General features: G+C 53.8%; 13 protein-coding genes across 21 annotated transcripts; 2 read left to right on the top strand and 11 right to left on the bottom strand.

Annotated features, from left to right (window-relative positions):
- Nucleotides 1–14: 14 nt before the first annotated feature.
- KVP18_001877 (uncharacterized protein) lies at nucleotides 15–1,472 on the bottom strand (the record flags this gene model as incomplete). The annotated part of the gene is made up of 1 exon (XM_067952312.1): nucleotides 15–1,472. One exon carries the CDS (start codon nucleotides 1,470–1,472, stop codon nucleotides 15–17), a length of 1,458 nt encoding a protein of 485 aa, XP_067812317.1.
- A 143-nt stretch (nucleotides 1,473–1,615) lies between these two features.
- On the top strand, nucleotides 1,616–4,126 carry KVP18_001882 (uncharacterized protein; the record flags this gene model as incomplete). The annotated part of the gene is made up of 1 exon (XM_067952318.1): nucleotides 1,616–4,126. One exon carries the CDS (start codon nucleotides 1,616–1,618, stop codon nucleotides 4,124–4,126), a length of 2,511 nt encoding a protein of 836 aa, XP_067812323.1.
- A 26-nt stretch (nucleotides 4,127–4,152) lies between these two features.
- KVP18_001874 (uncharacterized protein) lies at nucleotides 4,153–5,815 on the bottom strand (the record flags this gene model as incomplete). Its single annotated transcript, XM_067952308.1, has 2 exons — nucleotides 4,153–5,196; nucleotides 5,225–5,815. The coding sequence occupies 2 exons, from the start codon at nucleotides 5,813–5,815 to the stop codon at nucleotides 4,153–4,155; spliced, it is 1,635 nt and encodes a 544-aa protein (XP_067812313.1).
- Nucleotides 5,816–6,770: 955 nt separating this feature from the next.
- On the bottom strand, nucleotides 6,771–8,614 carry KVP18_001878 (uncharacterized protein; the record flags this gene model as incomplete). Of its 2 annotated transcripts, XM_067952314.1 has the most annotated exons (2): nucleotides 6,771–8,498; nucleotides 8,525–8,614. In XM_067952314.1, 2 exons carry the CDS (start codon nucleotides 8,612–8,614, stop codon nucleotides 6,771–6,773), a joined length of 1,818 nt encoding a protein of 605 aa, XP_067812319.1. The 2 variants fall into 2 exon arrangements, with proteins under 2 accessions (XP_067812319.1, XP_067812318.1); XM_067952313.1 differs by lacking the exon at nucleotides 8,525–8,614 and having other exon boundaries at nucleotides 6,771–8,426.
- A 47-nt stretch (nucleotides 8,615–8,661) lies between these two features.
- Nucleotides 8,662–9,111, bottom strand: KVP18_001864 (uncharacterized protein; the record flags this gene model as incomplete). Of its 2 annotated transcripts, none has more annotated exons than XM_067952289.1 (1): nucleotides 8,662–9,111. In XM_067952289.1, one exon carries the CDS (start codon nucleotides 9,109–9,111, stop codon nucleotides 8,662–8,664), a length of 450 nt encoding a protein of 149 aa, XP_067812295.1. The 2 variants fall into 2 exon arrangements, with proteins under 2 accessions (XP_067812295.1, XP_067812294.1); XM_067952288.1 differs by having other exon boundaries at nucleotides 8,662–9,069.
- Nucleotides 9,112–9,126: 15 nt separating this feature from the next.
- Nucleotides 9,127–11,201, bottom strand: KVP18_001876 (uncharacterized protein; the record flags this gene model as incomplete). Of its 2 annotated transcripts, XM_067952311.1 has the most annotated exons (2): nucleotides 9,127–11,063; nucleotides 11,123–11,201. In XM_067952311.1, 2 exons carry the CDS (start codon nucleotides 11,199–11,201, stop codon nucleotides 9,127–9,129), a joined length of 2,016 nt encoding a protein of 671 aa, XP_067812316.1. The 2 variants fall into 2 exon arrangements, with proteins under 2 accessions (XP_067812316.1, XP_067812315.1); XM_067952310.1 differs by lacking the exon at nucleotides 11,123–11,201 and having other exon boundaries at nucleotides 9,127–10,989.
- A 164-nt stretch (nucleotides 11,202–11,365) lies between these two features.
- KVP18_001867 (uncharacterized protein) lies at nucleotides 11,366–13,839 on the bottom strand (the record flags this gene model as incomplete). Of its 3 annotated transcripts, XM_067952297.1 has the most annotated exons (4): nucleotides 11,366–12,766; nucleotides 12,795–13,368; nucleotides 13,395–13,492; nucleotides 13,519–13,839. In XM_067952297.1, the coding sequence occupies 4 exons, from the start codon at nucleotides 13,837–13,839 to the stop codon at nucleotides 11,366–11,368; spliced, it is 2,394 nt and encodes a 797-aa protein (XP_067812303.1). The 3 variants fall into 3 exon arrangements, with proteins under 3 accessions (XP_067812303.1, XP_067812302.1, XP_067812301.1); XM_067952295.1 differs by lacking the exons at nucleotides 11,366–12,766; nucleotides 13,519–13,839 and having other exon boundaries at nucleotides 12,780–13,374; nucleotides 13,395–13,489; XM_067952296.1 differs by lacking the exons at nucleotides 12,795–13,368; nucleotides 13,395–13,492; nucleotides 13,519–13,839 and having other exon boundaries at nucleotides 11,366–12,757.
- A 43-nt stretch (nucleotides 13,840–13,882) lies between these two features.
- KVP18_001866 (uncharacterized protein) lies at nucleotides 13,883–15,208 on the bottom strand (the record flags this gene model as incomplete). 3 transcript variants are annotated; one of them, XM_067952293.1, is made up of 5 exons in its annotated part: nucleotides 13,883–14,230; nucleotides 14,257–14,598; nucleotides 14,627–14,820; nucleotides 14,847–14,956; nucleotides 14,985–15,208. In XM_067952293.1, 5 exons carry the CDS (start codon nucleotides 15,206–15,208, stop codon nucleotides 13,883–13,885), a joined length of 1,218 nt encoding a protein of 405 aa, XP_067812299.1. The 3 variants fall into 3 exon arrangements, with proteins under 3 accessions (XP_067812299.1, XP_067812298.1, XP_067812300.1); XM_067952292.1 differs by lacking the exons at nucleotides 14,257–14,598; nucleotides 14,627–14,820; nucleotides 14,847–14,956; nucleotides 14,985–15,208 and having other exon boundaries at nucleotides 13,883–14,164; XM_067952294.1 differs by lacking the exons at nucleotides 13,883–14,230; nucleotides 14,627–14,820; nucleotides 14,847–14,956; nucleotides 14,985–15,208 and having other exon boundaries at nucleotides 14,251–14,550.
- Nucleotides 15,209–15,318: 110 nt separating this feature from the next.
- Nucleotides 15,319–17,817, bottom strand: KVP18_001872 (uncharacterized protein; the record flags this gene model as incomplete). Its single annotated transcript, XM_067952305.1, has 1 exon — nucleotides 15,319–17,817. The coding sequence occupies one exon, from the start codon at nucleotides 17,815–17,817 to the stop codon at nucleotides 15,319–15,321; it is 2,499 nt and encodes an 832-aa protein (XP_067812311.1).
- A 280-nt stretch (nucleotides 17,818–18,097) lies between these two features.
- On the bottom strand, nucleotides 18,098–18,814 carry KVP18_001868 (uncharacterized protein; the record flags this gene model as incomplete). Its single annotated transcript, XM_067952298.1, has 1 exon — nucleotides 18,098–18,814. The coding sequence occupies one exon, from the start codon at nucleotides 18,812–18,814 to the stop codon at nucleotides 18,098–18,100; it is 717 nt and encodes a 238-aa protein (XP_067812304.1).
- An 82-nt stretch (nucleotides 18,815–18,896) lies between these two features.
- On the bottom strand, nucleotides 18,897–22,075 carry KVP18_001869 (uncharacterized protein; the record flags this gene model as incomplete). 2 transcript variants are annotated; one of them, XM_067952299.1, is made up of 2 exons in its annotated part: nucleotides 18,897–19,037; nucleotides 19,076–22,075. In XM_067952299.1, 2 exons carry the CDS (start codon nucleotides 22,073–22,075, stop codon nucleotides 18,897–18,899), a joined length of 3,141 nt encoding a protein of 1,046 aa, XP_067812305.1. The 2 variants fall into 2 exon arrangements, with proteins under 2 accessions (XP_067812305.1, XP_067812306.1); XM_067952300.1 differs by having other exon boundaries at nucleotides 18,953–22,075.
- Nucleotides 22,076–22,127: 52 nt separating this feature from the next.
- KVP18_001863 (uncharacterized protein) lies at nucleotides 22,128–23,075 on the bottom strand (the record flags this gene model as incomplete). Its single annotated transcript, XM_067952287.1, has 1 exon — nucleotides 22,128–23,075. The coding sequence occupies one exon, from the start codon at nucleotides 23,073–23,075 to the stop codon at nucleotides 22,128–22,130; it is 948 nt and encodes a 315-aa protein (XP_067812293.1).
- Nucleotides 23,076–23,098: 23 nt separating this feature from the next.
- Nucleotides 23,099–23,278, top strand: KVP18_001871 (uncharacterized protein; the record flags this gene model as incomplete). The annotated part of the gene is made up of 1 exon (XM_067952304.1): nucleotides 23,099–23,278. One exon carries the CDS (start codon nucleotides 23,099–23,101, stop codon nucleotides 23,276–23,278), a length of 180 nt encoding a protein of 59 aa, XP_067812310.1.
- Nucleotides 23,279–23,650: the final 372 nt, after the last annotated feature.

The raw sequence follows: 23,650 nt of genomic DNA, 5'->3' as shown, positions 1-23,650 counted from the left end.
TTTGGGTGACGTTGTTACATTTTTAGCGGCGCAGTGGTGATGTGGTCCACCACAACTCGGTCCCCTTTTTCGCTGCCTTCGGCTTCGAAGACCACCAGCACCTTCCCTGTCGTACCGAATGAATCGGACACATGCCCCCGAAGGCCGCGCATTGTGTTGGTTGCCGGCCGGTGCTGGTAATATAGGGCGTGGGCTTGCGACGTAAAATGTCCCTTGCAAACGGTGGTTGTATGTTCTTTGACTCGGTCAACGACGAGTTCTCTCTGCACCGTCTTCCGCATGCGAATCAGACTCGACGCGGGATGCGATGGGGCGTCCAGCAAAGAGAGTATCCTGCCGTGGAAAGCGATTCGACATTGGGCATCCGAAGTGTCCAGGTCCATGCGGCTTCCCAAGAGTACAGATCCGCCAGGAGCTCGAATGCGACTGTTGAGACAAAGAACAGCAACTGAAGTGTTTTCCAGTTGTTCTCCAAAAGTGCAGGTGGTCTCTTCAAGCCACTGTAGAATAGGCTCCCTATAATGATGGTCGGGCTTGAGCAGCAGAATTCTTGCTTGACAATGGGAGTGGCCGATGGAGACGTGGAATGATGACTTGTGACGTATGGCTCCCTTAAAAAATCGCACTCGCTGCAGCTGAACGAGAGCTACGTTGAAGGTTGTGCTGGAGGATGGGAGTACAATCAGTCCCCTTTCCAGTTTGGCTATTTTTGGCACGCATATTGCAGCGCGGTCGCCGGCGGATATCTCCTTGACGTTCTCCTTGAACACCTGAATGGTCTTTACACGTCGACAACGGTCGCCGTCATTGAGGGTTACCACTTCCACCGTGTCCCCTACTCGCACGCTTCCCTGTAGGCAGGTGCCCGCGAAGACGCAGCCTTGACCACTGACAGTGAACATGTGGTCGAAAGAAAATACAAACGGCAGGTCCCGCGGCCGATCCCGAGGCACCAGGGCTCCGAGAGTAGCGCTGAGGGTGGTGATGCCCTGGCCGTCCGTGGCGCTAGCCGTAAGGATGGGCACGTCGCTACCGAATATGGTCTTGCTGAAGACGCGGGTTCGGAGGTTCTTTTCAAGAGACAGAAGCTTGCTGGGAGTCACCAGGTCCACCTTGTTGAGCACCACAACGAGGTGGTCCACCGTGGATTCAGCGAGAGCCAGACACTCGACGGTTTGTACTTGTACCCCCTTCGCGGCGTCGATGACCAGCAGCACGCAGTCGATGATGGCTGCCGAGCCGATAACGGTCTTTACGAGCGACGCGTGACCTGGACAATCCACGAATACGAGGCGCTTCGTGTCGACAACAACTGAGCTGAAGCCCAAGTCCAACGTGATCCCTCGCTGCTTACTTTGGGGGTGCTTGTCCAACGCAGCCGTCGACAGCACACCTGAGAGCGTCTCGTGGAGGGCTCGCACAAGGGAAGTTTTGCCGCTGTCAACATGACCGAGGACTCCGACATGTAACATTCCCTCAGAAAAAATAGAGGCGTTTTACGGTGGCAACTCTGATAGCAGCGGGTCTTACGTAAGCCTGAGTCACGATTGGTCCCCCAATACATCTATTATGGGCCCACGAAATGAAGAATTCGTCATCTTTGTAGAATTTGTTAATGCCGCCTAAAGCCAAAGCGAAATCCGGAGGAAAGCAGCTCTTCAAGAAGGTGTCTTTGGTGCAGGCCATTGACGACCAGGGCAGTGTCTATAAGGGGTTCAATATCTGGTCGACGATGGCACCCGCCTGCAAGGCCGATAGGGACCTCCTGTTTGCCAAGTGCGCGGTACAGCCTGGTTCCACCAACGAGGTGCTGAAGTGCAAGCAGGTGGAGCCTGAGGACCCCACCGAAGAGGTTTTCGACGTACCTCAGGAGAAGGCGTGGAATGCCAACAGCAACATCAACCCCATGCTATTGAACGACATCGGTATGATTCCGCATACCAACGTCCCTTGCGTGCTCGACTTCATGAAGTGCCGTTACGTTGAGAAGGAGATCTATGTTACGGCGGACCCGCTACTTATCTGCATCAACCCGTTCAAGAACGTCGGCACAGGAGGAGACGATTATATTCTTATGCATCGGGACGCGCCCGACCACAGCAAGCTTGGTCCCCACACCTTCGGGCTGTCCCGTACCGCCCTCGACACTATGCACAGCGTCCGCAAGTCCCAGACGCTCATTGTCTCGGGCGAGTCTGGGGCGGGTAAGACGGAGGCTGTGAAGATGGCCATGCGATACTTCGCTGCGGCTAAGAGCGGCAAGACCGACACTACAATTCAGGACGCTATTATGGGGGCCAACCCAGTCCTTGAGGCTTTTGGCAATGCCAAAACAATCAGGAACAACAACTCCTCACGTTTCGGTAGATTTATGCAGCTGCAGGTGCAGGCCGCGGGTGGTATGGAGTACGGGAGTGTCCGAAACTTTTTACTGGAGAAGTCACGCATTCTGCATCAGGAGGACACTGAGAGGTCCTATCATATTTTTTACCAGCTGCTCAAGGCCGCAACTCCTGAACAGAGGACGGCATGGCGGCTTCGCGACATATCAGGTTACAACTTCATTAACCCAGCCTGTCTTGATACTCCTGGAATGGACGACGAGGAGGAATGGGCTGACTGTTGGAAGGCTTATGAGAAGATGGGAATGCCTGTTGAAGAGCAGAACTCGATCTACTCCATCCTGTCTGCAGTTTTGTTGTTCGGCAACGTCAACATTGGAGAGGCGTCTATCGATGGTGTCCCCAATGCAGGTCTTATTCCTGATGATCAGAAGGCGACCTTTAAGGATGCTTGCGAGTTGGCCTTCCTTGATCCTCTGATGGCTGAGGAAGGAATCTGTGTGAAGATCTCTATGGCAGGCGGTGCTGAGATCCGAGGTCGTTGGACAAAGCCTGACACGGAAATGCTGATGCACTCTCTGGCAAAGGCACTCTTTGACAAGCTATTCGACTGGTTCGTCATCAAGCTGAACCACACCATTGAGCCTCCTGGCGGCTTCGAGATGTTCATGGGCATGCTCGATATATTTGGTTTCGAGGTGTTCAAGAACAACTCCTTGGAGCAGCTCTTCATCAACGTGACGAATGAAATGCTCCAGAAGAACTTTACAGATGTCGTTTTCGAAAAGGAGCAGAAACTGTACAAGGACGAGGGCATCAGTGCTGCTGACCTGGTCTTCACGTCGAACGGCGAGATCATCCGTGTTCTTACAGGTCCCAAGAACAGTCTAATGACCTGCCTTGAGGACCAGTGCTTAGCCCCGGGAGGCAACGACGAGAAGTTTCTTTCGGCGGCATACAAAATGCTGGAAGGGACCACAGAGAAGCTTGTCAGGTCCAAGGTCGCCGGAAACGTAAACTTCATTATCGACCATACCGTCGGCGAAATCCAGTACAATGTCGAGAACTTCCTGTTCAAGAACAAAGACGTTTTGAGAGGGGAGCTGATCGAGGTTGTGCAAGCGTCAACCAATCCAGTTTCTTTGGGCTTGTTCGAGGGCGTGGAGGTTATCAAGGGCAAATCGGCAAAGGGGCAACTGATTGGGTCTCAGTTTCTTAACCAACTGTCAGCGTTGATGGACCTGATCAACTCGACAGAGCCCCACTTCATTCGTTGTGTTAAGCCCAACGAAGAAAAACTACCCCTAGTTTTCAATCAGGCGAAGATTCTTATCCAACTCCATGCACTGTCAATCCTCGAGGCTTTGCAGTTGAAGAACCTTGGTTACTCCTACCGAAGGCCCTTCACGGAGTTTCTGTTCCAATTCAAGTTCGTGGACCTGGGCATTGCGGAAAACCCCAACCTTGAGCCGAAGGTCGCAGCTCAAAAGCTGTTGGAGCGAGCGAGTATCACCGAAGGTATTGCTATCGGCAAGACCATGGTCTTCATGAAACCAGAAGCGATGAAGGCTGTCGCGGCCAAACAGAGGCAGATGATGGCTTCTTGGGGTCCTCTTATCTCGGTGCTAGAGTCGATGTGGGCTATGGGCAAGCTCAAGCAGGGGTACGCTACCCGACATTCACCCATGAGTCGCATCCAGGCGCTCGCCAGAAGGAAGATCAAAGGTGCCCACTCCCCTCCCAGCGCATCCTCTACGTTGGGCTGGTACAAGCAGCAGAGGTGACAGTTGTATAACCAACTCAGCACTCACTACCGTGCACAGATGATCAAAGCAAGTAGAACGATCGCGCAACCGGCAGGGAACGCCACGATAAAGTACAGCCACTGCCACAGGCTCAGAGAGCCACTCTTATGCTCGGAGTGGTGATGCTTGGCGCTGCTTTCCATTTCGGAGCCTTCCACCAAGCTAGGTCTTGGGGTGGTGTCAGGACATGATTCCTGATCGGGCTGGTGTACTGGTCGGTTGTCATCTTGGAGGTTGTCTTCTCCGTCGATTTCAGGCCTCGTTTTTATCTCAGGGACTGCAGTAGACTCGCCCACTGGCTTGGCTTCTGTGCTGTACGCCGTTACTTCAGCGTCGTGTGCACTGATCTTTTTCTTGGAGTAGTCGTGTTTTGCATTAGCGGCCGGATTTCGCACTCTGTGCTCGTTATTCTTGTGGCTTTTGTGTTTGTTCTTGCCGTTGCGATTATTCTTGCCCGCTTCGTCGTCATTCTTCTTCCCACGGTGCTTTTTATGGTTGTGTTTCCCATTATCCTTGTGCCCTTCGGCTTTGCCGTTGTGGTGCTTTTCGTTGCCTTGAAGGAAACGCATGGTGTCATCATCCTCCACGCCAAGTTCAACCTCGCCCTGAAGGAACTGCACCGGCAAGGCAGCGTCGAACATCCACGTATCTGTCTCATCAGGGCCCACCAGTACCATGGAGTCCTGCACCTCACCCCTTTGTTCAGGTTCCTCAAAAATTACAGTTCCCTCATCTCCCAATAGCTCGCTGAGCAGGCTGACGAGCGGGTTAACCTCCACCTGTCTCATCCGGGAGGAGCAGGGCTTGTCCTTGGTCTTTTGCAAGGCGGGCCCATTTGTGTTTGCATCACTTTGCAGCGCCTTGTTCAGTTCGTCAGTCATAGTCTTTAGCTGCTTCTGGATCTTGCTCTCGCGCTTCTTCTTGCTGATGTCGGAGATGACATCCAATTGTTTCAGAGCAGCGGTTGAGTCTGAGAGCACTTGCTCCTGCTGTTCCTCCCCTAAATTTTCAGCCTTCTCTACCTTCGACGACAAAGCCGCCTCGGCTGACTGGGTTGTGTGAACTTCGCTCGCTCACTTTCTCTCTCTTGGCCCGATCACGATCTAACGCCTTCTGTTCCTTAGCGAAGTCGCCAGCCAGTGATTTCATATTCTCAGGAGAAAGGAGTTTCTTCGTCTCTTTGGAGAAAGCCTTGGACTCGGCGGCATTCTTCAGAGTTTCGTACTGCTTCGCGGCGGCATTTCTCAGCTCCGCCTCCTTTTTATCCTGTGCAGCAGAATCTCGTTCCCTGGCCTGCTCCTGTTGGACAGTTCGCTCCATCAAGTCCGCGGCTTTCTGTGTGGATTCCTGTTCTGCGCTCTCTTCCAGCTGCTTTGCTAGTTTGTCGGACTCAGTCAACTTCTTGCCCTGATCATCAGCCCCCCGTAATCTCTCGTCTGGTTTCCTTTGCTCCTTTAACCTCTTCAGCTTCTTATCCGCACTGAGGCTCATTGCGTTTACGTCGGCCTCCAGTTTATCCAAAACCTTGTCCAGCGCATTGACCTTTGTTTTCGTTGCTTCCTCGCCGTCTTTGGCTTGAACCAATACTGACACCAGAAGCACCAAGATCCTCATGTATTTAAGACCGGCAAATATCAATTCGTTCTGCGAGTGCTCCGCACAGGTCATCGCACGTATCGAGCTCCACAGCCGCTAACATTTCACGTCGAACTGTCGATATCGCTTCACCTCGTGTAACAGCTACCACGGCAAAGCTTGGCTCAGCGGTACCCCCTGTGTAGCCTTCGTAGGCGATTGTTGACATACGTTCTTTGCACTTCTTCCCTCTAGAATCCTCGTCAATGTATCGTGTCCGTAGGCGCTTTCTGAATTCTAAAACGGCAGTCCCTGGCCCTGCGACAATGGCGATGCTTTCGTGACGGCGAGTGAGTGCGAAAACGCGACAGAGGACTCCTATTTCGCTGGCCCATTCCTCAAGATGCCGCAAGTAACTGAATGATTGGACTAAGGCGATCTCACATCTTTGGACACCTCATGTGGTCGAGGTGAATAGCTACGACAGCCTGCATCGTATCTACTCATGGCGGAAGCGATGCTGCACCACCGTTTTGTCTCAATGCGATGACGCGTGTGACTTCGAATGAAAAGTAATTTGAGTAGCATAACCAAACACATCTTGCTCATTGCTACCTACCTCCAGCCATGGGGCAGCTCCTATTCCGACACTGGAAGCATCTCATCTCCTGCATGTCGGGACAGGCAGTGGCGGGCGGCGCGTTAGTAAAGCAAAAGGGACAGATATGGTGCGCACCTCCCTGCCGATTGGTAGCCTTAATCGTTTCCCATTGGCAAAGAGGGCAGCGGAAGCGAGCAGCGGCAAGCTCTCCGGTAAACGGAAGTCTTAAGGGATTCGCTGCGCACGCGTCGCATACCAGATACCGATCTCTGCTTCCGTGTGAAGACATTAGATTGGCGGGATGTCCGCAGCGACAGGTACTCAGATTCCGTGTGACAACTCGACCTGTAGCTCGGATGTCGTGACCTCTCGGAACCAGGCGGTTACTCAGCGCCGTCTCGAGGATTTCCGTCGAGTTAACGACTCTGTGTGGGACCGGCTTCAGGCTCACAGGTCAAAGACACGCCGCATCCGCCCTAGGTGAACTGAGAGCACCTCCTCCTTCGACTTCGCGCCGGAGGCGATATGTGCGAGGTCGGCCTCCATCTCGGACCGTAGCACGGGCTTGGCCAAGTCGAGGGCTTCGGTCTGGAGAGCGACCTCCATGTGGCCCTCGACGAGTGCGAGGCCGAGATCTGTAGGTTCAAACCGGATGGTCTGACGACCGTTTTCGCCTTCAGCGACCTCTTTCTTGGTGGCGTAGTGTCTCTCCTGAACTGTTTTAATGTGCTCATGCATTGTGGCGTCAGTTCCTATGCCGTAGCGGTCCATCAATCCAATGAGCTCATCCTCGGCCAACAATAAAGGAGGTTGAGTTTGGCCATTCGTAACCTCGATACCTGTTATTGGCACTGTTGCACCTTCTTGGAAGGCGGGAAGGGACTTTTCAGTCCAGCGGTCAAAGGTGTAGACGTCCAGATAATTCCGTTCAGTAACAGTCAAACCGGAGGCGTCAAATTGCTCATCTGCTACCTTAAGTGCGACAGATACTTGAGCTCCCTTGGCATCGTCGGAGCACGAAGCCAAAAAATGTCGAGTGATCAACTCGTAGAGACGCCATTCATCCGGGTTTTCGAAGGCAGCCTGCTCGAGCGATTTTACGGGGTGGATTGGCGGATGTGCGCCATCGCTTTTTCCTCCTTTCCGGGGGCCACAAAAAGGTCCCTCTGGTCGCAACATCCGCTGTACAAAAGGTCCAAAGAGTCTGTGGTTGACGTGCGCCTCGACAAGAGGGGTCAGGTCGATAGTGTCGGAGAAGGAGTCGGTTTCAGTTCGGGGGTACGATATGATTCCTCGGTTGTACAGACCTTCCGCGAGCCTCATACAGGCGTCAGAGGCCATCCTTAGCCTGCGCGCGGCAAGCTTGGTCAAGTCCACTGTGGTTAAGGGCAGAGGGCGTCGACGGGATGTTTCCCGTCCATGAACAGTGACTATGGAGGCGTGGGATTCTTGTTGAATAGCATCCACGACGCTGAGTACCGGTAGGTGTCGGAAAAAATTTCCTCGGTGCCACTTTAATGTGCAAGCGGTGGGGCAGGCCACTGTGAGGTCGATACTCCAAAACTCCTCAGGCGTGAATGCCGCGCGTTGCATGTGGCGCTGAGCGATTAGGCCAAGGGTGGGAAACTGACATGGGCCGTAGCTCAGGACCTTGGACTCGATGTCGAACTTCCTTAGCAGTTTGGTTGTAAGGTGGCGAGTGAAGGCGGCGCCTACTCTCAGGTCGAATTCCTGCCGAGCATCGACGGCGAGACGCATATTCTCGTTCAGGAAGCCCAACGTCTCGCAGGCTCTGTTGACATCCGCGGGGGTGAGAGCTGAGAAGATAGCCCGTAGTACCTTCAACGCCGGGTTGGCATCAACGCACAGCTGCCGCACTTCACCAGCAATGTTCTCTCCTTCCCGATCGCAGTCGAGCCAAAGGATAAGAAAGTCGCTGGATGCTGAGAGCCGTTGGAGGTTTTGCTTCAGGGGTGCTTTCTCAACGGGGACGTGCTTGTGCACAGGAGCGTTGAATAGGGTTGCAGGATTGACTCCCCAGTTCCGGTGCTCCGCCTCAAACTCCAATTCCATCAAGTGTCCAGTGACAGACGTCACCCGCATGGTAACAGCCCCTAGTGTTCGATTCGAGAATTCGAATTCCTCAACAGGGTTGAATTTGCTGTCAGATTGAACCTGTGTCGAGCGGCACGGGTACTTACTCGCCGACAGGGCGCTTCGGAGGAGAGGTGAGTCGCAATCGCTCTGGCGACACTGGGTTTTTCAGCCACGTTTAGGACGCGGGTACGCATAATGCAAAGGCGAATTGCTGTTTATGTTGATAAACAAAAACTGTAAGTCAAAATATCATGTTCTCCATCTCCGCAAGGTCAGCATCATCAGGCTCGTCCCATGAGGGGTTCGGTTGCGTGACCTCGTGCACCAGCAACGGCTCTGTGGCCGACATCTCATCGAGGTCAAGTTCATCGAGCTCGTCGAGACTCAGGTCACGATCCGCAGGAGGAGAGCGTGCTGTCTGGGACAGAGGGACATGCACAGATTGGATGTCGGGGCGTGCACAGAAGGCGTTGTTGCTCAGTGGCTTTCCTTGTTCAAGGCACTGCCGTTTGGATGAGCAAGGCAGCGCCTCCGATGGTCGTTTTCGGGGTTCATGCCCGACTGCCTCCACATAAAACTGATACAAAGCGTTATCGATGCCTCTGATAGCGGAATTGACGCTGGAGACCAGCTCCTCAAAACGCATCATGTGCTCTGTAGGCGAGGTCGCAGAGGTGCTCCACTCGCTCATAAATGACTAATAATATCATACGCTCACGTCGAGAGATCCTTCGAATTTCCGCCGGCGAACGTCCTCCAAAGCGGCGGAAGAGTGCATTGCGCGCTGCTTCACCGACTCTAAGGTGATTTGACGAGTCTCGTGCTCCGTGGCCTGTATGACCTCCATCTGCCCATCTAGGGTGGACGTCATCGACTGCCATTTGCGATTGAGCATCTTCCAGATCTGCTCATCAATCGTTCCAACAGCGATAAGGTAGTGGATGTCTATGGAATGAAACTCCGTTCCCATTCTATGCGCCCTATCTTCCGCTTGCATCATCTGTCCTGGCACCCAGTAGAGCTCAGCAAAGACTACAGTTCCTGCTGCAGTGAGGTTCAGGCCGACTCCTGCCGCTGTTATCGACAGTATGGCTACGCGACAGTCCTCGCAAGTCGAAAAGTGTCGAACTTGAGCCTCGCGCTTGTCCTGTGAAACTGATCCGTCAATGCGGATGTAGTCGACATTTTCTTTGAGAACGACCTTCTCGAGGTGATCAAGCATTGTTCGGTGGTGAGCGAATACCAGGAACTTACAACCAGAGAGGAGGACGTACTTTACGTAGTCTCCTGCCGCCTTCAGCTTCGCCTGGGCAGTCAAAGCAAACAGCTCTGACACCTGCGGGGTGATGACCCCATCACCATCACTTCGCTTGCCAAATGCGTCACCCACATGCTCCAGCCGACGAGAGAGCTCTCGCATGTCCGAGGCAGCCAGTTCCACAGGGATTCGGCTACGCATTTTCGGCGGAAGCTCCTTCTGGACAAGACTCTTGAGACGGCGGATCATTACGGTGTTGGTCAGGTAGACATGCAGTTCTTCGGAGTGCTTGGAGCCGGTATACTCCACGCGGCGAGACCACTGATTCAATTTTTTGTGGCAGAATCGGTCGTTGAAATCGCGGTGACATGCGAAATGAGGGATGACTGCGTTGACTTGGGTGAAGAGTTCAGACGGCTTATTCATGGCTGGAGTGCCGCTTAAGAGGAGGACGCGTCGTGCACGTTGTAACATTGGGAGAATGTTCTGTGATCGTTTGGCGTCACCGCTTTTCAGATAGTGGCTCTCATCCACAACGATCATGTTGAAGCCGAAATTTTGGAAAGCGGCGTTCCTCGACAGCATTTCGTAGGAAATGATCACTATCTTGGCTCTTTTGGAGACGGCATCCTTCCCAGAGCGAACCACCATGATATCCGCGTCGGGGTTTCTCACCAGGTGTGGCAGCCATCTCGCGGCCTGGTCTCGCCATTGGAACCGTACAGAAGCAGGGGCCACCACCAGCATCGGCCAATCATCTTGATAGAACGCAGCAGCGGCTAGGGCTTGCAGAGTTTTGCCAAGGCCCATCTCGTCCCCTATGAGCGCTCTACCATTGTTGTGGATCACGAAATTGAGGCCAATGAACTGGAAGGGACGTAGAGATCCCATTAGCTGGTTGCCGACCAGGTCGTGCATACGCGGAAGAAGGGCTTTGGTCTCATCGTCCATGCGATTTCGTAGGATATTCGACGTCTCGTTTGGTAGTGCGACTGCTGGTGATTGCGATGGGAATTCCCTAAACACGCGCAAGACGAAATCAGGGATGAACTCAACTGCGGGCACCTCGAAGGTAGTGGTGATGACTTCCTTCACCCTGTGGTAGGACGTTGCTGGAAAGACGTCACCCCGTTTGAACGATGACAGGGCTGACCAAAGTTGCCGTGGCAGGAAGCCACAATACTGGCGAGCCTTGAGAGGCCGTGTTTCCTGAAAGCAGAGGACGCGGAAGTGCGAGTCATCGCACAGAACGAGAGCGACTCCCACTTCAAGCTCCGTTGTCCCGTCGCCTCGTGGAGGTGAAGCCGCCATCTTCGGAGTTGAGACCTGAATGTTGCCAGCGAACTTCGAGAGGACGTGTTCCTGAAAGCGGCGGAGGTTGGGCGCTGTGTAGGCGCGGACCCGTGCCTACCTGTTGGCGTATCAAGTTTAGCGAACCACTCACAGTAGGCGGCATCTTGATCCACGACCCATTGGAACGTCTTGCCCTTGTGCTTGCCGAAGGCGAGCAATTCATAATCCATCTGAAAACGGATATTTGCAGTTGGCGAATCACAAACAACAGATTGACAACACAACAGGTTGATGTGTTGCTTTCAAGGTGGCCTTCCAGATTATTCAGTGGAGGTAGGACGTCGCGCCTCAATGAATTTCTTAGCAGTGCCTCTTTTGTTTCAACGTCGATGTGCTAGGGGCTGGACACCTGATCCTCGCCTTCCGAAACCAAATCTTCAAGTCTCTCCTGTGCGTCGTCGTGCTGACCATCCAGAGCTTCCAGAACGTACTGGGGGTGGATAAAGGGTGCCTCCTCGGACTCATCTCGGTTCCCCTCACAGTCGCTTGTAGAATGAAGACCGCTCAGGCTACCGAGCGTCTGAAGGATTGGTGTTTGTCGTGAAACCCTCTCTTCTGCGGAGTCCAGCCAGCTTAGCTGCCCGAGATCGTCCAACAGCCGAGGTCGCGAATCTTCGGGTTGGGAGCTGTCCCAGAGCGAATGCACGCGATCGAGGTCAGAGGCGGCTCGGTTCCGCTCGGCGAAGCTGTGTCTCTGCATGGTAGGAGGCGAGTCGACGTAGCCTTGCCACCAGGCGTCTTCGTCCACTCCGAACGTCCAGGCGTGCATCGCTTCTCTCGAAACTTCCGCGCTGCCGGGTCTTTCATCGAACGATTCTCCATCGCTTCTTCTCTCTGAGGTCTCGTCTGAGTCTCCGGATTGTATTAGCTGTTGAAGGCGTAACTGCAACCGGGCTTTGGCGTCGACTTTGGTGTCCTGTGTCTGGTCGGACTTCCCCTCGAAGAGCACGCGCATCTTTTCCGTCAGCTCAGCAGCGCTGTGACCTGTGAATATTACATCCTCAGCACTGCATTCTGACTGGTAAAGCCTGGGATGGAAGAACGGGATCGTTGCGTCGGACCTCCAGCAAAGCTTGGGCACCGGTAGGACTTCCTCATCGATGACGCACACGACTGGGAGGCCGTTAAGACGGACTCGGCCCTCATACTTCGCGAAGTGGAAAAGCAGAAGCACAAGTGGGGTCTGCCACGCCAATAGGATATAACTCCATACCACCTCGTCCTCGAAGGGTCGAAGACGGTTGGTGATATCTGACACCCCCAACAAGAGGAGTGTGCCCACGATTCCGGCGAACTGCCAGAGCCAGGATAGCCATGGGTAAATCAGTGGATCAAAGCTGACCCGAAGCCACTGCGGGAAAACCACCAACGCCCATCCAGATATGATGGCAGTGCCGAAAATGACGCTTGGTAAAAAATTGTACTGAACGCCGCCGAGAAGTATCAACAGCAGCCATTGGAATGCGAGGTGTATTGCAGAGAGGCAGCTGAAAATGAAGACGCGACTTCGACTCTGGAGAGAAACGTGGACGTTGAAGTGAGGCAGCCACAAGTGAACGGTTACGGCTGTGAGGTAGGAAAACAATGTGAGACTCAAAAACTTAACTTCGTTTCTAGAGATTGTCGAGAAGCGGGGGTTGTTCATCTGCAGGGACACGTCCCATGATTTGCAACGGAGCCAGCAGAACAGAAAGGACGACAGTCCAAAGAAACCGTGCACCAGCATGAGCGGGAGCTGCCTTAGCGGTTCAACTACGACTCACGTTTGGCGAGCGGAGAATTATGCGCATACGCGTACGTATAAGACTGGTGTGCTTCCTGCCCCAGTCACGCGATGCGTAGCGGTACCACAGCGTCCGGCAGTGAGAAGAGGCGACCAGGCCCAACAGCGGCGCGCCTACCCGTACGACCAGAGGCACCCAGCGCAAATACAGCGGATCTAGTAGCGAAAGCAGCCATATGCAGAAGTACATGACTGCGATGTGCGAGGCGTACACCCAGGCTTGGGCTCTCGGAATCACGGTGGCGTGGACGTCCCACGAGATCGAGGTCGCGGCCAGGTTGAAGGCCAGGTGCAGGAGGAAGGTTCCCAGGCGGAGGTCGAAGGGGAGGGACCGTAGAACGACGTCGCGCACGTCCAGCTGCTCGACGCTAACGCCTTTTGCGTCTTGGTTCCATATCCGCTGGGCGCTGCAGAGAAACGCCATCCGCAGGTGGAGGTCCAGGCATTGCACAGCCCCGCACGCACACAGGGTCGCCAACGCCGCACAGAGGTAGGTGCCTCCAAAGGAGTAGGGGAGGACGACGAGAGCAGGCGTGAACGCAAGGAGTTGGAGGCTGTGTCTGAGATCAATGGCACCCACAGTCGGTACTGGAGCGTCTCGGACGTGACAAAGCTCAGCGCTTGGATATTAGTGTGCACCGGGTCTGGAGATATCGGTGGCACAGGACAACTCATTAGCTGTGATGGACGAAGCCTCCACTCACGACCTCGCGAGGGTGTGTAGGATTGAGCGGCAGAGGTTCGTAAGGGAACGCCAGCAAAACCTTCAGCGCGAACTCACTGTATAATGGCGCGAGGTAGAATAGGTACATCAGAGACGGCATCGTCACGGAAGCCAGCGACAGAACCTTGCGTTTGAATCTAACCGCCGACATGTATGCCAGAGTTGGAGGAGACCTCTCTGTGACGACGTGAGCCGTGTTGAACCTTCGACGCCAGACCATGGCATTCTTTATCCAGTGCCAGCGATCCTCAAATACGACGTCGAACTTCTGGAGCTGCGCTTCGACCCAATAGGTGGTCATTAATACATGTTGTGAATCAGTCACGAAGAAACGGATCTTGGACCTAGTGACGGATTCCAGTGGCTTTCCGTTGCTTTACGGCTTTTTGCCGTTGCCGACGCAGCTGGTCCACGTATTTGTATTCCTCGGGGGTGCAGTAGCTTTTCACTAAACCGAAGAAGATGCCTCCATGCGTCTTCGGCTTGCCGTTGGGCGCCTTCTGACCTCCATTTCGTTGGAGCTGTGTGGCCTCCATGTATAACTCCATGGACTTCACCGTCCCTACGGCCTTGACAGTGCGAGCAAGCTTCTCGGTGTCCTGCTCCATCATGGCCGTCTTCAACATTTGCACTAGAGCACTGTCTGCTGCGTCAGCGTCTTCCAAGGGGTCAGTGGCGGGAAGGGCGAGGTTCTGTGTTATAGCTCCAGCAATCACACCTCTTTCTCAAAGCTGCTTTCGATGAGGTCCAACACCCGTGTATGTCTTTTGATGGTCGCGAGCAATCGGCCTGTAACGTCCCACTCGTCGGGGGTAGTAACCTGAGAGAGAGGTGCAGTGATGTACGTGTCATCCCAAGGCCGGTATCCTTGAAGACCCCACAACACCTTCAAAGCTTCCCTGTTTCCGCAAGCGCATGCGAAGAACACTGGAGTGCGGCCGTCTGTGTCACGGAGGTCCAACGGCACGCCTTCGTTTGAGAGGCGCATAATAACCTGTGCACAGCCCTTCATTGCCGCATAGTGAGCCCCATTGCGGCCGTGCGTGTCAATGCAAGGCCACTGGATGTGTGACCGACAAGTAACTCACTCCGTAGCAGTCAGCCAGTAGTTCTATCATCGTGATGTCGCCGTCAAAACAGGCAAAGTGGTACAGCTGGGTTTTCTTCCGCCCAATCAATGGGCATGCGACTTGCACCTCCGTGGGGCCCGCCCCTCTGTTTAGGAGGAGTCTGGCCGAGTCCGAGTGCCTGCCGACGACCGCAGTTGCCAGAGGGGTCCAGCCTGTCTAGAGGTGGTAATAGACCCACCTCTTCTGTCTTTTTGTTCAATCAGCGCTGGGTTGACCATCTGTAAAAGGACTGAGAGGGCGCTAGGCATCGCTGTAGCCACATGCAGCACGCATTTGCCGTGCAAATCTCTGAGTGACCGGAAGTCGCCGCCCCCACAAGTGAGCGCATCCGCCTGCCCTTGCTACGAGTCTTCGGATTTCCTCAGCATCAGGACAACCATAGAATGAGGTCCACAAAGCGTTCACGGCTGTGACGTCTTCAATGGTGGCATCGAATTCGAAGCCTATCGCGTGCGGTGGCTCGTCGAACGGGAGAGATGTGCTTGGCAGGATGTCTTTGCAAAACAAATCATGTTCGTCCCCGTTCAACTGATCTTCCATTCTGAATGGTATTAGAAAGTGTCACGCGCTAACGCATTTTACCAACAAAGTCAACCAAAATGCAGTCCATAAAAGTCAAACCGTTTTCACAAGATACTCGTGCCACACAGTTAAAGCTTATCATAGAAGTTTTCAAGGGGAGGCAGGTCAGCCTTCAGACCCTTCCTCTGACGGATCTTGCTAACAACCTTGCCGACCATGGAGCTCTCCTCAAGAGCGCATCCTGGGAGCAACTCCCAGTGATCAAAGACGCACTGAGGGAACGCCTGTCCAGAGGTGGCTGCTCGCAGAGCAGTGGTGAATCCGAAAGACTCGGACACTGGTAGGTACGCCTTAATCTGGGAAAGGGGAGTGCCCTCTCTCTGCTCCTCGCCAACGACGATTCCTCGTCTCTGGCTGAGAGTCGAATAGATTCCGCTTGAGGCCTCCATCGGGCAAACAATGTCAACGAGGAAGACGGGCTCGCACAGAGAAGGCTGCGCGGTCAAGCAGCAGGCGAACATGCACCGCCTGGTGGTAGGGGAGATCTGTCCAGCACCGCGATGAATAGTATCCGTGTGCAGCACACAATCGTAGAGGCTGAACAATACACCACGGAGGTTCTCCTCGCAGAGAACACCCTCCTTGGAAGCCCATTGGAAGGCGGACACACAGTGGGGCTGAATTTCCTTAACGTACTGAACTCCGGAGGTGGCATCGACAAGCATGTTAGGTCCAGAGATATCGGGTCCGAAGCACCAGATCTTGGAAGCAAGGTTCTTATCGAAGTCAAACTTGTCAGAAAGCAGGTTGGCACGCTCCTTAGCATCGTCGCGAGGTCCAACCTTGCCGTCTTCAATCAGCTCGGGCAGGCCCTCAGCAAGAGGCTCAGCCTTCATGTAAAGCCTATTGTGCTTGTTGGGGGACTTGGAGAGACACATGATGTTGGACAACTCAGTGACGGTCTCCTTGTAAGATACAACAGGATCCGACTTGATAAGTTCGATCTGAGCATACTCCTCCTCGAGGTCCTTCAGGCAAATCTCAATGTGGAGCTCACCGCATCCGGCAATAACGTGCTCACCATTGTCTTCGGTGGTACACACCACCAGGGGATCAGATTTGGCGAGCTTCTTCAGTCCATCAACCAGCTTGGGAAGCTCCTTGTTGTCCTTGGGCTTGACGGCAACACGCACGACAGGGGACACGGAGTATTTCATGTCCGCGATGTTGTGAGCGGTGTCCATGGTAGTGATGGTTCCCGACTTCAGCAGGTACTGGTCGACGCCGACGAGTGCAACGGTGTTGCCGCAAGGCACATCCTGAACTTGTTCAGTGTAGCGTCCCATCATGAGCACGGTTCTCTGGATGTTCTTGATGAAGAGGTCATCCTTAGTGCCGGGCACGTAATGGGGTCCTTGGATGCGCACCTTCTGGCCGGTGGCAATTGTACCGGAGAAGACACGTCCGAAAGCGTAGAATCGTCCCTTATCAGAGGTGGGAATCATCTTGGAGACGTACATCATCAGCGGGGCATTGGGGTCGCAGTTGCGAATTCCTCGCGCCGCCTCATCATCCATAGGGCCTTCGTAGAGGTTTTCCACACGATACTTCTGAGCTATGATGGGGGAAGGGAGGTGAGCGCAGATCATATCGAGAAGGGTATCGCCAGCGGGGAGCCAGAGCTGCATGACGCGCTTCAGAAGAGGCTTTCCGGTGAGGTTCTTGTCGTCGCCCTTGATCTCAATGCTGAGAGTGGTGAACATCTTCTCATACTTGACCTTGTCGTCGTTCATGATGGCCGTGAATAGTGTGCAAATGGGCTCCATAATGAACTGGCAGAATCCGCGTTTAGATCCCTCGACGCATGTCTTAGTCCACTTCTTCGTCTTAGGGTTGAAGAAGTTATCACCCCAGAGGCGTTGCATCATCTTGGACTTCTCCACACCGAACTTCTTAGCGTAGATCTTAGCGAATCGCTCAACAGTGAACGCCCAGCCGTGAAGTCCGGAACCGAAGGAGACGGTTCCCTTCTCAGGAGCAACTTGCACATCGCCCATCGACTGGTCATTGTAGGTGGCAATGATGACGTTGGCAGATTCGATGGTCTTGTTGAATGTCTGATACATCTCTTCAGGTTCCATCATAAGCTCGAGAAGGGCTCTGTCGACCTTGTTGACATGAAGAACAGGCTTGATCCTCTCGACAAGGGCCTGGCGCAGTACAGTCTCGGTCTGTACTGAAACACCCTCAACGGTGTCGACGACCACCAAAGCACCATCAGTGACGCGAAGAGCCGCGGTAACCTCTGACGAGAAGTCAACGTGCCCCGGGGAGTCAATCAGGTTGATAAGGAAGGGTTGCATGCCTCTGCCGTCCTCGATATCAGTTGAGAAGTACATCGAGATACCAGTGGACTTGATGGTAATGCATCGCTCCTGCTCATCCGCACGCGTGTCGGTGAATCGAGCATCACCAGCCGCCTTGGCAGAGATGATTCCGGCCTTGGAAACAAGAGAGTCCGTCAGGGTGGACTTGCCGTGATCAACGTGAGCAATCACCGACATGTTACGGATGTTGGTGGGGTTACCCATGATCTCGCGCATCTGATCGACCGTGAAGTGCACCATGTTGACTGTTGGCTGTAGGCTGAGAGGTACCACGTAAATCCTTGTATTTATACCCGTTTTGTCTCCATGTGCGGGGCGGCGGCTGGGATGTTGCACATGAAGTCAAGCACATGAAGTCACGCAGGATCGATAGATGCTTCTTCTGTCAATATCTTTACAGTTGTGTTTTAGGATCGATAGATGCTTCTTCTGTCAATATCTTTACAGTTGTGTTTTAGGATCGATAGATGCTTCTTCTGGCAGTATCTTTACATGTTTGTGTTTTAAATGACGAAGCAAATCACCAGGTGCTGGCGGCCAAGTCCAACTCGATGGTCTTCTCTGACCAGTGTGAGTGACCCCACTCAGGGTGCACCTCGATCTCGTCCGAGACGTCGATGCCACCGGCGGTGACATTGGCAACTCTGATCTTGTTGGACGCCGAACACTCCCTCGCAAAGACGATTTTGAGACACTCCAGAGCCAGATGTCTAGCTTCCGCCTCCGTGAAGTCCGGCCTCCACTCACGACGCAGGTGCGGCATGGCAAAGTAAGCTGCGAAGCCTGTCGCCAATTGATCCTCCTCAAAGAATGTGCCATACATGTCAGTGTATCCTAGGTAGGGTTCCTTTCCGAATCCAGCAACCACAACGGAGTTCCAAAGGGGATTGACCTTGGTCCTGCGGTTGTAGTACACGCGGTTCAGATAGTGAGCGATTTCCTGTGGCTGTGTCTTGTAGCCGTCGCTACGAAGGAAGTCCTTAGTCTCCAGCGCCTTAAGCATGCAGCTGACCTCTTGGAAGTCTGAGTGTTCGCCTGACATGCAGACCACTGTGTTGTTGTTCACCTCGCAGAAGCGGTCCACGTCCTTAAATCTCTTCCACTTCCCATAGGAGACCATGGTATCCGCAGCGATTAGGACGCCCCCTGAGTACTTGATCGCCACAACGGAACTTGTAGTGGTGATGGGCGACAGGGTCCTCTTGTTGGGGTCGTCGTGGACACTTATCACCGGCATTTATTAAGGTTTTTCAGAAGGATGTCATGCAGACCTCGGTCTCCTCTCTGCTTCGGCGCCATGAGGGAAGTGTACGAAACCCTCAAAGGTTCATCATGAGCTCACAAATGCCCCTGTCCATGTCCTCCTCCTCCGAGCCTAATGGCCGGGCGATTGTATTGTTGTCGGGGGGCTTACGCGTAGCTGATAGGGGGAGTTGGGGAAAGTAGGGCACGAGAGAGTCCTGGAACATGTTACTAACCGCAAGGAGTCTATTCTTACCTGATGACCAATATAGACGTTGTTGTAAAGCCTCCAGTAAACCTCCCGTACTCGGCGTGCGGGATGAAAGAGTCCCTGGAGAAGGTACTGCAGCATGACTCCTGGACCCAACGCCACACGAAACCCGTCCACTGCATCAAAGACGGCCTGTGTAATATGGGGGGAGGTCTCGAAGATGTTGGGCCAGACAAAGTTCATCAGATGAGTGAGCGCATCCTTGCATCCTAGGCCGTGGATGCCAAGTGCAAGGTGCTTACACGTCCACGCTGCCGTCTGTCTGTGTACCATGTCACGGTCTGCTAGCGCGTCTTCCAGCAGGGGAGTGATGGAATACACGTAGTCCTTCGCCATCTCTCCAATGTACTCGAACATGAAGCTAGTCGCCTTCAAAACACCGTTCTGAATGTTGCAGTCAGGGGTTTTGTACTCGTTCATCAGTGCAGGTAGTACTGTGTAGGGCATGCATGTCTCGGCGACGATGGCAATGGCGATTGTGGTGCAAACTCTCAGCTGCCGTTCCTGGACTCGGAGGTTGCTCAAGAGAGTCGCAATGACGTCATGGGGTCCTATGGTCCTTGCGATGTATCCGAATGTGTTGACGGTGGAGCGGCGAATCGATTTCTTGTGGGCTTTCAGCATCTCAAGAAGATTGAAGCAGATTCGATCCCATTCATTGGGACTCACCAGGTCTCCAGCTCTGTCAGCGATACGCCCCACCAGGTCGATGATGTTCTCCTGAACTTTCTCATGGCGGTTTTTCAGGATCGGAGTCAAACGCGGCAACATGTCCTTGATGGGGGGTTGAATCGTTTCAACGGGTAATACATTGACAATGGCTTTCATCCCTCCAATGATGGATCCAAGTACCTCTGGGTACTCCTCAGAAAGGTACTCAAATAGGAACATGCCCAGGTGTGCAAGCATTTCCTCCTCGCCGCACTTCAACATGACGACGGCCACTCGCTGCACCAGATCGGCTGCGTGCATGCGAACACGGGCACTCGGCGTCTGCAAGTGCCAGCGAATGACGCCAGCGATTTGAGGTAAGTACGGCTTGATCCGGCGGCCGAGGCAGTCACAAACGACGCCGAACCCATTAAGAAGGACGGTGGCATCGTCGCTGGAGTGCTCCTGAAACGCGTAGATCATGCCGTCAATGAGATTCTCCTCCAGGCGAGTGTCGATGTCAGAGACGCCTAGTTGTGTTATGATGAGCTCGATGGTTTCAATCGTCATCCGACGATAGGGCTCTGAAGGGTCCTTCAAATGGAGAATGACTCGGTTGAGAACCGTGGCAACCCCTACGCGCTTAGCCATCTCCAAACTGCAGTCCACGACGAGTCGCAGATTACGCTTGTCTAGCGCGTTCCTCACAACCCAGAAATTACTGACGAATGGTCCGAGAACCTCATTGTCGATGTAAGCCGCGTCTAACCCATTGCACACGATGCAGCACTTCAGCACCTGCAGCACCACCTTCTTCATTTCTTCATACGGTGTAGAGAACTCCCGAATGAGAATCACCATTACTTCGCGAGTATAGTACGAGCTGTGCTTCGGGTCCATCAGAGGGATGATGCAGCCGATGGCCTTGAGGTAGGCAGCCAAGCTCTTTCCCCTGTGATCGGCGATTCCCTGCCACAGCGGTCGTAGCACGCAGTCGAAGGCCTCTATTCCGTATGGGGCCGCAGCTTCAGCCAGTGCGCTGATGGCCAACCCAGTGATTGTGCGCACTTTTTGGTTCTCATCCGTGAGGCCATGGGCGACAATCTCGACCAGGGGTCTGAGGTGTGGTAGGGTACTAGAGCCCATGAGAACAGCGGTTTGATGCACGATCTTGATGCCGGTATGGCGGGCCTGCCAGCTCTTTTTTGATTGGCATACGGCCCTTAGGAACAAGATGATGGATGAGATCCCAAGCGCAGACGCGACGACAGCGAACGCACGAGCAGTGGTGTTGCGTACGTACTCGTCAGGGTGGTCGATGTCAGGGCGCATCGTAGCTATCATGGTGGCCAAGCCAGCGGCTTTTGAGAGGTTACTTATGATCTCGCGACCTTCCACACGTGCGAAATAGTCTTCATCTATGAGCATGGGCTCGATGACCACAAGAATCTTGTGAACGTAAGGGCGCAGCTTGTCATCCAGACGGTACATTATCCGATCGATGACCTTCACGAGAAGATGCCGTTCCTGATCGTCCAGAGTAGATTGCATCATCAACGGGAGTACCTGATCAAAGATCGGGCCAGCTCCGAACTCGGTAGCTCGGGCTGTGAGTTCTTTCAGCGCCAGTCGGCGGACAGCTGGACTTCCATTCTTCACCTTCAGCAAAAGAATCGATATCTTCCGGCGCATTTGCTCCTCGGCTGTGAGTTCGTCTTCGACAGTCTCCTTAAGCAGCGCCGCAAAGAAGTGCATGTCAGAAGCCTTGAGAGAAACCTCACCAAGGTCATCGCCCAATGATTGCTCCAGCGCTGCTTCCTGCTCCTGCGGCAGTCGAGGCCCCTGGTTCATTGCGTCTGGGATGTCAAAGAATGGAGTACCATCCTCTGCCGTGCCGATAGGAGTGCGAGTCAATTCAGGGCGAATCATAAGTCTTTGGGTCTCGTACCCAGCAGGAGGCTCCAGAATCTCATATCCGCGCTTGGGGAGAATGCGATCTAGGTCCTCCAAAGTCAGACGCTTAGCCCAAGGCTTAGCTCCAGCCCCTCTGCCAGCCACAATGGTGTCTGCAGAGGCGTACATCATGGGAGTCTCCCCTGTCATTCCGAAACCGTAGGGGGTGCCTGGCGTAGCCCCGCCCATGCCGTAAGGGGTCTCTCCAGGTGTGGCCTGCGATCCTGGCGCCGGAGTGAATTGGCCGTCCCAGTCTCCTTCCCATTTGGTACGTTTGGGGTTGGGTGTGCTTCCCTCCGCTGCCTCGCCCATGATAGGCGTATCGCAGGGGTCGCCGATTTCGATTAATGGCGTCGTATCCAATTCTCGGTCACGACGCATATTGCAAATTTAAGTGGCACCCGCCAGTATCACACAGACGCAGAAACCTCCCTCAATTGAGGTCCAAGCTGTACTGCTTCGTGTCGTAGACCTCCTTCTTGGTCGGGTTCAACTCTTCATCCAAGTCCTGTAGCTTGTCGCCTAGAATTCCTAGTGCGATTTCCACAATCTGATATGCCGGCATCGCGCCGGATGATTCTACGGAAAAGTGGAATCTGTCTTCGTGCTCCGATATGCGAATCATGCGCGATAGACCACTTACGTGGCAAAGCTCCTCACACTCGCCGCAGAAAATGCAAGCCTCGGCGTTTGCCACCTCTAAGGTTCCGTCGTCTCCGTCACTGAAAACGTCGTCGGACCGGAGCTCGAATACACGCCGTGGACAGCAGTCTACGATGGCCTTCTTGATCTCTTGACTGAGAGTCTCGGAGCGGGTCTTGTATATGTGTATTCGAGGTTCATGTCGGTACACAGCAGGCGTGGCTGGGATCCATTTAGCGTGCAGCTTGCCAATACCCTTCACTGCCGTCAGAGTGCATTTTAGGCGTTGCCCTTTTCGAAGCTTGCAGATGCGAATCCCTTGAGCTCCTTCTCCTTGTGGCATGGGCATTGGTATTCTCGTGCTGTAGCCGCTGGCCACCGGTTGGATGTCCAGGTGTGTGACTGTCACCTCGTCCCCGTCGCACATTATATCCAGTGAGAACTGGACAGTGCACTTGACGCAGTGAGAGGAACACGGGCACTGCTCTCGAAATTTGTAGCTCTCGACGTCACGGGAGTCTATTGGTAAGAGGCCCAGTCTGTGAACGATAAACTCGTCATGAAGTGGACTTGAGTTTTGCTCCAAGGTCACCAGGTCAATAGCTAGTGTGGGGACTTCGGCAATCATGATCCGCCTGATGGCATTCGCCACTGACACATCAGTGGAGAACATCGAAAACTCCGTGAGCTCCGGAGAGACTTTGGTGGCCTTAAGCCTAGGCAACCGTTCCACCACCATACAAGAATTCCGTATTTTGGAGGATGGCTTCCAAAGACTCCGACGCGGAGGTTAACAAGGACGCTCCTGCCGATGGGCCGTTTTCCCTGCTGGAAGCCAGCGTGAAGGACAACTCGCAGATCCTGATTAACTGCCGCAACAACCGCAAAATTCTAGCACGAGTGGGTTCAAGGAAGGGAGTTTACGCAGCTGAAGGCCTTTGACAGGCATTGCAACATGGTGCTCACAGAGGTGAGGGAGATTTGGACGGAGTTCCCGAAGGGGAAGAATGCAAAACCCATCAACAAGGAAAGGTTCTTGTCGAAGATTTTCTTGAGAGGGGACTCCGTAGTGATGGTATTGAGGAATCCCAACTGACCCTGTTTGAACTCGCTCTGACAATCGATACGTTGTGCAAATGAAATGTTTTTTTTTGCTATTGATACGAATCTTAATGTTGATATCCCTGAATGAAACATCTCCTTCTGTTATGGCTCTGATAGCATCAGTTCTGACTCAGCTAGCCCCTCCTAGGGATTTAGATCTGTCAAGCAGCAGCCTTGAGCTCCTCGCCAGCATCGAGAAAGGTGGACCTC

The sequence above is a fragment of a genome, assembly GCF_019968955.1.
Source record: "MAG: Porospora cf. gigantea A chromosome Unknown PgA_NODE_156_length_32446_cov_351.844, whole genome shotgun sequence".
Lineage (NCBI taxonomy): Eukaryota > Apicomplexa > Conoidasida > Eugregarinorida > Porosporidae > Porospora > Porospora cf. gigantea A.
Note: the sequence above shows the minus strand (reverse complement) of the source record. Positions and strands in the feature narration are given on the sequence as shown.